Source organism: Pogoniulus pusillus, chromosome 33, assembly GCF_015220805.1.
Source record: "Pogoniulus pusillus isolate bPogPus1 chromosome 33, bPogPus1.pri, whole genome shotgun sequence".
Classification (NCBI taxonomy): domain Eukaryota; kingdom Metazoa; phylum Chordata; class Aves; order Piciformes; family Lybiidae; genus Pogoniulus; species Pogoniulus pusillus.
The window spans coordinates 11460132-11469910 of record NC_087296.1 but is presented as its reverse complement, the minus strand read 5'-3'; the positions used below and the strand labels follow the sequence as shown (position 1 = coordinate 11469910).

General features: G+C 49.1%; 1 protein-coding gene across 1 annotated transcript; it reads right to left on the bottom strand.

The window, feature by feature from the left end:
• Nucleotides 1–785: 785 nt before the first annotated feature.
• HINT3 (histidine triad nucleotide binding protein 3) lies at nucleotides 786–9603 on the bottom strand. Its single transcript, XM_064170276.1, has 5 exons — nucleotides 9369–9603; nucleotides 8039–8156; nucleotides 4744–4813; nucleotides 3242–3368; nucleotides 786–2843 (listed from the first exon to the last, which is right to left on the bottom strand). Exons 1-5 carry the CDS (start codon nucleotides 9510–9512, stop codon nucleotides 2796–2798), a joined length of 507 nt encoding a protein of 168 aa, XP_064026346.1. The 5' UTR covers nucleotides 9513–9603; the 3' UTR covers nucleotides 786–2795.
• Between the last annotated feature and the right edge of the window lie 176 nt (nucleotides 9604–9779).

The window sequence follows — 9779 nt, the reverse complement described above, 5'->3', positions numbered from 1 at the left end:
ACAAGACCTGTGACTGATGATCTTAACACATTTTACATGCCTTGGGTTTGGAACAGCACCCCAGTGCAGAAATGGTCCTTTCCAAACCAGTCAGGGCTTTTATAAGCCTTGTCCTGGCAGTCCAAGCTGTCTGAACTAACAGCGGTAGTGCAGAACCTGCAGGAAGCAGCACCAGGCAGGCCAAGTGGAGTCAGCTAACAGGGTGGTCATGTAAGGAAAAATAATGCTTGAGTAGACACTGGGAAATTAAGACACATTTGAGGTAGGCTGTAGCCTGAGCACCCTAAGCTGCATCTCAGTTCATGTAAAGTTGGCAGTTATTGAGGCTGACTCCAAGAAGCCAATGTCAGGGAATGGGCTTCTATTACAGTACACCTCCAGCCTTGGGGGTTTAGTTCTGGGGCCTCCACTACAAGACACTGAGGTGCTGGAGCTGATCCAGACAAGGGCAACCAAATATCTTTCAACTCTTCAAATCTCTCCCAAACTTCACTTCAGGGCAAGCTCCAGAGTGGCCTTTCCTCTTCTTCCACTTGCAGCCTGTGAATTCTGCAGCTCTTTTGGAGTGCAGGGGTTAGCTGTGTTTTGTCTAAGACTGAAAGCACTTTCAGCACATGCTGCATAGCCGTTTGAGAAGACAGCAAGTTGCTTTTTAAGCAGTATTTTATTTCCACTCCTGCCAGATGTCAAATACAAATTTCACTGCTTTGCTTTCTGTTTCTGCTTTTAAGAAAACTTCAGAATAGCTTGAGGAGCTGTCCCAAATTTATTCACTTTGGGAAAAGTTGTCAGTAGTCAAAACAAAACCTTTGTTATTATTCTACCTTAACAGCATCGTCTGTGTCTGTTTCATCCTTTCAGAGGGGTACTTACAACTTGGGCACAGAAATCTTATTCTCTGGGTTTGCATCAGGTTGGGATTTTATGTGAAACAACTGAGCAAAAGAGGACAAATAAAGCTTTGTCAATCCTAAACATGCAGCCAAAAATGCAGCTTTTTCCCAGACTGCTAATACTGGATCAAAGCACAACAGAGCCAGGAGCAGTGGCTAAGCAACTCTCCTTTGCTTCTCCAGGCTCTTGGAGAGAAAAGGGCTGCAGAGCTCACTCTTGAGAGTATTTTATTGATCTTTGCCTCACTGCAAAGCTCTACAGAGGATTTTTGGACGTTTTAAAGTGATGCTATAATGCTGCTGTAGAAGAGGGTGGCATAATAGGGTCTGCACACTGCTCCTGCCCAGGGCTAGCCAGCAATTCTGAAACAAAGCATCAGGCCTTTCAGAAAACACTTTTTTAACCTCATTAAAACAATTATCTGCTGAGCCCAAGACCGCTTGTCAGTAAGGAGAATGGAAGGCAGTTCTGTGCTGAGGAACGCTAATGAAGTACTGAGCATTCACCTCAGTCGTTAATGGGCTGTTGAATGCTTGGTTGTTTGGGCTTGTTTGAGGCCCCTGTGCTGTCAAACAAGCTGCAAGTCCCTGTCGTGTTCATGAGGAAGACTTTGGAAGCCAGGTGATGTTCTCTCTCTCTTTGCCATGCCAGCCTTACTGTCATTAGTGGGTCCATCAAAGTTGACCTTTGCGGTTCTGTGTACGCCTGACAAGGCACTAGGTCTGGCTGGGATGGAGGTAATGTTCTTCACAGCAGCCCAGAAGGTGCTGGGTCTGTGCCTGGAGCAGCACTGATAACACAGCAGACACACTCTGTGAACAAAGAAAAGCCACTCTCTGTTTCTGAGTTTTAATTTATAGTCTACCTTAATATGGTACTGAAAACCAAAGCATTGCCCATCAGAGCTGTACAGCAAAGGCCAATGTGCAGCCAGCTCCGTAAGCAGCCCAACATATTCCAGTTTTGGGCTGAGTCCTTGCTATCCCAAATTCCAATCATACTGTTGTTATGCAAGCCTACCCCATTCTCTCTGCACTAAAGACCTGTTTCTCCTCTGACTTCATTTCAAAATCAAATTTAGCCACGCCATTTGTCATCTCCAAGGGACTTCCAGTGACAATGGTATCAGAACCACACGAAAACAATTGGTTGTTTTTTTTCTAGCATCATGCAGAAGGGCAGAAATTAATAAATTAATTCAATGTTAATTCCTCTGAAGTCTTCATTTTTTTGGCAAACATACAGCAATTAACTGAGATCACTGTGCACATAAGAGGGAAACAATCTGTAAGTCCAACATCCAGCCACTTACACACTGTGTTGGGTGTTATTCAGTGTTACACCTTGGGCACCTGTTGTATCAACATTTACTATCTCTCTGGCATGCAATTAAGAGAGATATTCAAGTGGTTTAGCACCACTAACCTGCTAACAACGAGGTGTAAGGATCATACAAGCAATGCTGGTGGAGATGTCCATGTTTTATATCCCAGAAGAATGCATCTCTACACCAAAAGCTGGATTCTACAACAAGCATTTCCTGTGGTACCAGATGCACGCTGTCAGTAGTGAGTTACTGCCTTAGTAGCAAGACATCCTGCTGTTACAGCCTGCCTTCTACTACTAGGAAAAGTTCCCTTCACATGTGTATGAATTATGTCTGTATAGATACACCAATATAAAATCAGAGTTAAGAGACATCACCTTTTTGTCAGAGGAGTACAGAGATTGAAGTATCCCAACAACAGCATCAGGCTGGCAGCCACAAAATCTCTGTGCATTTCCTCATAAGGAACTAAAGCTTTTTTTATCCTGGTGTATTATTGGTAACATCAAACTGTGCAACCTTAAATCAGAGTTCAAAGAACCAGCTGGCTGGTGACAAAGGGCTCACAGTGCTCTCAGCTGGCAGCATTTGTAGTTTGCAGTCGCTCAAGGAGTTGCTCAGCCTGTGAAAGACAAAGCAGTGCATTAACTACACCTGGACCTTCAGTTCACTGAAAATTCCATCATATTTGAACATGTCCTTCTAAATTGAAGCATAAATACTTATCAAGTCTCCTCAGAGCTACATCACATTAGCCTAAGCTAGACATTAGACTCAGAAGTCCTGTGCTGTTTGTTGCTAATGTTACTCTGGTGCTCCCTTCCCCGTAACAACCACAAATGTTGAGGTGTTTCCCGTTGTAGTTCTTCAAACAGTTAAAGCAAAATATACACAATTAATAACTAATGACAAAAACAACTGCTCAAAGAACTTTTGGACACAGTTGAAATGTTAGAAGGTCATCATATTTTCAGCCTGCAACTGAAAACCTCCCCAGAATCTCACCTGCATTGTACTCACCGTGATAAACCAGTAGGAGTTGATCCTGTAATAGAGCCTAGATAAGAATCCCATCTGACTGGCTGGGGCCAGGACATGGAGATGCAAGTGGGCTATTGAGCAGAAGGGAGGCCAGTGAAAACCCATCCTTCAGAAAAGGAAAACAAGGGAAACATGCTGGTGTTAACTCAGAGTCACAGAATTGGAAAGGACCTCGAGGATCACCCAGTTGCAACCCCCCTCATGGTGGTTTCTTGGTGTTTTCTCTCTCAGCAATCCAATGGGTACTATAGACATCACTATTATTTTCGTTTCACAGCCAATGATCTAATTTCTCTCGTTAAAATATTCCAATTAGCCTCAAGACAGCAGATCCTTGCTATGGGCAGGGACACCTCACACACGATCAGACTGCTCAGAGCCACATCCAGCCTGGCCTTAAACACTTCCAGGGATGAGGCTTCCACCACTTCCCTGGGCAACCCATTCCAGGGTCTCACCACCCTCATGCTGAAGAACATCTTCCTAACATCCAATCTGAATCTACCCACTTCTAGTTTTGCTCTAGTCCTCCCAGTCCTATCACTACCTGACACCTTAAAAAGTCCCTCAGCAGCTTTCTTGTAGCCCCCTTAAGATACTGGAAGGCCACAAAAAGGTCTCCTTGGAGCCTTCTCTTCTCCAGACTGAATGGCCCCAACTCTCTCAGTCTGCCTCCACAGCAGAGGTGCTCCAGCCCTCAGGAAGGAGTGGAACACCACAAGTTATTTAGCATGATCAACTGAATTAATAACTTGTGGCACTCTCCTTGGACACAAAGTCAGGAGCAAAACCACTGCTCTGCAGGAACACAAATAATTCCCTTTCCTCTCAGGGACCCTCTTCCAAAGCCCCATTAACTTCCCCCTTCACACCTCTGTATTTAAGAGACACTCTGTGAAAAAGCAAAGTTTAAACAATAAAAGGTCTCCTGTGTAGTTTTCAGTTGGAAAGCCAACTCTCAGTAGATGAATGCAGTTCCTACCTGATTTAATGGTGAAGGCTCAACTCTCTGTATGCTATTTAAGCAATGCTATAAATTGCTTTGGCTAAAGCACTGGGCTTAAACTATAAAGTGCAGCACTGCAAACAGACGGATGCAGGTATGATTGAAACACAAAGCAGTGCCCTGCTTGGAGAGCAGAAGTCTACCTCTCTTCTGGAATTGAGGGTAGAGGGTCCACTTTCAGCACATAATCAAAGAACAGCCTTCTAGGTAAGCTGTCTGAAGGGCCTTCCCTGTCCCCAGATGTGGTGGATAAAGAATCTCCAGAGCTGGAATGCAATCTGCATCAGAAACCCATTAGAGAAAGGGAGTTTATATTCAATGCCAGCAAATCCCACCTGAGAAGTCCTGCAGTAAGTGAACTCAGACCCAATTTCTTCATTAAATCCTATTGCAGCTGGTCCCTGCAGCTCTGCAGTAGCCTTCTGAAAAGTCAAAATGACACTCAACACACAAAGGGAAGGTTTCAGTTCCATACCTTATGTCACTCAAGTCACTGACATTATTCTTCTGGAGGACAGCTTTTCCAACTTCCATCATTCTCTTCACTGTGAAAGACAAGTTCCATTTACTCTTTAAGCAGTGTTTTCCACACCAAATGTCTTCAAGGGATCCAAGAAAGATATTCTTCAGAATGTTAACTTCAACAAACTGATCAGACCAAGATCACAGACATGGATTTTTCGACATACAAATAACATAGTGACTCTTAATCAACCAAGATGATCAAGGCAGTGTTGTGCAAGGACTGACATCAGAGCTGCCACTGTTACAGCTTCCACACTGATGGCTTCAGTGTGCCATTACTAAAGGAACTTCGGCCAGAGCTCTCAGCACACCCTTAAGGAGAAAAGCATCCAATACTGATTGCTCATGACATTTACACTCATTCCAGTGTTCTCTCCCTACACAAATAGAAGACTTTGATCTCCAGAGCCTGTCCTTCCTGACGTAAGTTAGGAAGTTTCAGAGATGGTACACAAATTGAAATCAGAAGTCTCACAGCAAAGTTTAACTGTAGGAGAAACTCCCATAGACTCACAGAATGGTTTGGGTTGGTAGAGACCATAAAGATCATCTATTTCCAAACCCCCTGCCAGGGACAACTTCCGTTAGCCCAGGTTGCCCAAGACCTCCTCCAACCTGGCCTTGAATGCCTCCTGGGAGGGGGCATCCACAGTCTCCCTGGACAATCTGTTCCAGTGTCTCACCACTCTCATTCTATACAGAATTTCTTTCTAATCTTCAGTCTCAACCTCCCCTCTCCCAGCTCACAGCCATTGTCCCTCATCCTGTCACTCCTAGCCCTTGTCAGAAGTCCCTTCCCAGCTCTCCTGTAGCCCACTTCAGTATCACAGTATCACACAGTATCACCAAGGTTGGAAGAGACCTCACAGATCATCAAGTCCAACCCTTTAGCACAGAGCTCAAGGCCAGACCATGGCACCAAGTGCCACGTCCAGTCCTGCCTTGAACAGCTCCAGGGACGGCGACTCCACCACCTCCCCGGGCAGCCCATTCCAGTGTCCAATGACTCTCTCAGGGAAGAACTTTCTCCTCACCTCCAGCCTAAATCTCCCCTGGCACAGCCTGAGGCTGTGTCCTCTTGTTCTGGTGCTGGCCACCTGAGAGAAGAGAGCAACCTCCTCCTGGCCACAACCACCCTTCAGGTAGCTGTAGACAGCAATAAGGTCACCCCTGAGCCTCCTCTTCAGGTACCAGAAGGCTGTTCTAAGGACTCTCTGCAGCCTTCTCTTCTCCAAGCTGAACAGCCTCAGCTCTTAGCCTGTTCCCACAGGAGGTTCTCCAGCCCTCTATCATCTTTGTGACCTCTGGACCTGCTCCATGTCCCTCTTACACCAGGGGCACCAGAACTCGGTGCAGTACTCCAGGTCATACAAAAACTTACGGCAAAAGTCTAAGGAACTGTGGCTGTCTTGAAGCCAAATACAGAGAGAAGTTATTTCTGGACAAAACTACCCTACTGTGTTCCTTAGATGAGAGGTTGTGATGTAAGATTTGTAACACACAACTCTTGGCTTGCATTGTTTGTAAGTTTCCCTAAGGTGGAATGTCTCCATGTATGCATGGCTGTGGTTTCTTCTCTTACTCAAGACACTTAGCTGGGTATTTCTTGTGAAGCTAATTCCAGGACAATGCTTTCTTAAGAACAAACAAACCAGCAAACAAGCAAACAAACCCCTAAACCCATAAAAAATTAATCATAGCTTGAGACGAGAGTAACAAATCTGGTGAAGGGTCTGGAGAACAGGTCTGGTGAGAAGCAGCTGAGGGAACTGGGGGTGTTTAGTCTGGAGAAGAGGAGGCTGAGGGGAGACCTCATTGCTGTCTACAACTCCCTGAAAGGAGATAGGAGCCAGGTGGTAAGAAGTGTTAAGATGAGAGGAAATGGCTTCAAGTTGCACTTTGGAAGGTTTAGGTTGGACATTAGAAGAAACTTCTTCTCTGAAAGGGTTCTGAAAGACTGGAACAAGCTGCCCAGGGAAGGGGTTGAATCCTCATCCCCAAAGGTGTTTCAAATAGGCAGAGATGTGGTGCTGAGAGACATGGTTTAGCACCAGCCTTGGCAGAGTTAGAGAACAGTTGGAGTGGATGATCTTAAAGGGCTCTCCCAGTTCTAAAACAATTCTATGAGTCTGTATTTCAGAATTTTCTCTTTTACAAAATGATTGACATTCCCTGGAGCAGCCTTTTTCTCTCAATGCCTTTTGTCCTGAAAGAGAATGTAGCACTCACACATTTCACAGAATTCTTTTGTAACTCTTCACGTCATTTAAATGTGCACAGAAATGTCTGAAAGAACAACGAGGCAGGAGACAAACACTTCTAAAACCAAAGCTGCACACACACACAATGCAGAGGCCTCTCTGCTCCATGCAAACTAAAGAGATTTCACACACCAGTGCTATGTTATTCTAGAACTGCACAACTCTCCTGTGCTGGTCTAGAGTAGCAGAGAGGAGCTCCCAGGAAGGGGAAGCCTCTACCTGCACTGACTCCCACCATCTATTCCCACAGAATCAAGCAGGCTGGAAAAGACCTCTGAGACCATCCAGTCCAATCTATCACCTAACACCTTCTAACTAAACCAAGGCACTAAGTGCCCCATCCAGCCTCATTTTAAACACCTCCAGGGACGGCGACTCCACCACTTCCCTGGGCAGCCCATTCCAATGCCAATCACTCTCTCTGACAACAACTTCCTCCTAACATCCAGCCTAGACCTCCCCTGGCACAACTTGAGACTGTGTTTCCTTGTTCTGTTGCCGCTTGCCTGGCAGCAGAGCCCAACCCCATCTGGCTGCAACCTCCCTTCAGGGAGCTGTAGACAGCAATGAGGTCTGCCCTGAGCCTCCTCCTTCTGCAGGCTGCACACCCCCAGCTCCCTCAGCCTCTCCTCACAGGGCTGTGCTCCAGCCCCCTCACCAGCCTTGGTGCCCTGCTCTGGACACACTGCACTATCTCAATATCTCTCTTGAATGGCGGAGCCCAGAACTGGACACAGTACTCAAGGTGTGGCCTAACCAGTGCTGACTACAAGGGCAGAAGGACTTCCCTGGTCCTGCTCATCACACTCTTATTGATACAGGCCAGGATGCCATTGGCCTTCTTGGCCACCTGGGCACACTGCTGGCTCATGTTCACGTTCTAGTCCTCAACCAGCGTTCAAAGATGCAACAGACTTAACACCATGGTATTTAAAGCTCTGCAAAATTATCTCCTTCAAGCTGCAGGCAGACTTGCAGCCTTACCTAGGGGTATGTGTTCTGTCTTGAGTGTTTTGCAGTTTCCCAGATGCTCCACCGGCACCACCAGGTAGTGGTGGGGTGCACCAGGTTTGATATCCTTAAAGCACACAAGGTCTTCATACTGGAAAAAGGAAAAAAAACAGAAAAGGATGCAAATGCAGTGCACTGATAAGAAAGAAGATACTGGCAAAGCCTGGATAACCAAGTGTCTTCTCTATCTCAGTGTGATGCTTAAGGTTGTACTTGAAGGAACTAACAAAAATCAAGGGTTTGGAGGCAGTCTACAGAAAGATTTTAAAGCACTGTTTGTGTCCTCAGTTGACACCCTGCAGTCATAGAACCAGCCAGGTTGGAAGAGACCCTCAAGCTCATCCCATCCAAACTAGCACCCAGCTCTAGCCAGTCAAGCAGACCATGGCACTAAGTGCCTCATCCAGGGTTGGCTTCAACACCTCCAGGGACGGTGACTCCACCACCTCCCTGGGCAGCCCATTCCAATGCCAATCACTCTGAATGTCATAGAATCACAGCATGTCAGGGGCTGGAAGGGACATCCAAAGCTCATCCAGTCCAGCCCTTCTGCCAGAGCAGGATTACCCAGAGCAGATCACACAGGAAAACATCCACAGGGTTCTTGAATATCTCCAGAGAGGAAGACTCCACAACCCCCCTGGGCAGCCTGTGCCAGTGCTCTGTCACCTTCACAGGGCAAAAGTTCCTCCTCAGGTTCACATGGAACCAGATACGCCTCAGCTTCCACCCACTGCCCCTTGTCCTGTCACTGGGCATCACCGAGGAGAGGCTGCGCAGCCTCCTGGCGCTCCCCCCTCACGCAGCTACAAATGTAAGCGTTAAGGTTTTGAGGCGCTGTGCCCACGTCGAAGGCCAACAGGGCACTTTCCTCCCGATCAGTGCTTGACTCCCATCCCCATCGGAGCTGAAGGCTCCCCCAGGCTCGCCGGCACTCCCCCGGCGCCGCCAGCCCAGGCACCGCCTCACCGAGAGGGAGGCGCCAGGCCACCGACCCACACACGCCGGCAGCGCTCCACCGCCCACCCCCGAACGAAGCCGCCCAGGCCCTCCCCGCTCTCCCGGAGCCCTGCCTTCTCGGCGGGCCCCGGCACCGGGCAGCCGCAGCACCGCGGCCCGCCCAGGAGCTCTCACCCCGGCCAGGCGACAGCCGGAGTTTGCCTCCTCACTGAAAACCAGCAACAACCAACAACTACCCTACCGGGCCGACAAGCGCCGCTGCCCCGCAGCGCGGAGCCGGCCCGACCCGCACGGCCGGCAGAGCGGAGAGAGCGGAAAGGCCGCGGAAGCTCCTCTCACTCACCTCGCTGGGGAACAGCGCCGTGCCCGGCTCCTCGCGGCGAGCGATCCTGCAGAACACGCACTTGCGGTCGTAGCCGCCGCCGCTCCCGGCGCCCTTCCCTTCCGCGGCAGCAGCGGCAGCAGCAGCAGCCTCCTCCCCCGCCATGGCCTCGGCCTCCGCCCCGAGGTCGCTCCTTGCCGCCGCCTCCTGCGGCCGGGCTCACCCGCGCCCGCCCCCTAGCGGCGGAGGAGGCAGGCGCAGGGCAGCGCCCGCCCCCTAGCGGCGGAGGAGGCAGGCGCGGGGCAGCGCTCGCCCCCTAGCGGCGGAGGAGGCAGGCGCGGGCAGCGCCCTTGCGCTCGCAGGAGGCAGCCTGCACAGCCGCCACCTGGCCGCGAGGGGGCGCGCTGGGACCGCGGGAGCGCCCCCTGCTGC

Bases quoted from the DNA above. Each gene is read 5' to 3' on its own strand.
- HINT3 (XM_064170276.1), bottom strand. From the start codon at position 9,512: ATGGCGGGGGAGGAGGCTGCTGCTGCTGCCGCTGCTGCCGCGGAAGGG. The intron at 8,157-9,368 runs GTGAGTGAGAGG...TCCTTTTTCCAG, and splicing joins CGGCGCTGTTCCCCAGCGAG to TATGAAGACCTTGTGTGCTT. The intron at 2,844-3,241 runs GTGAGTACAATG...TGTCTTTCACAG, and splicing joins ACTCCTACTGGTTTATCACG to GCTGAGCAACTCCTTGAGCG.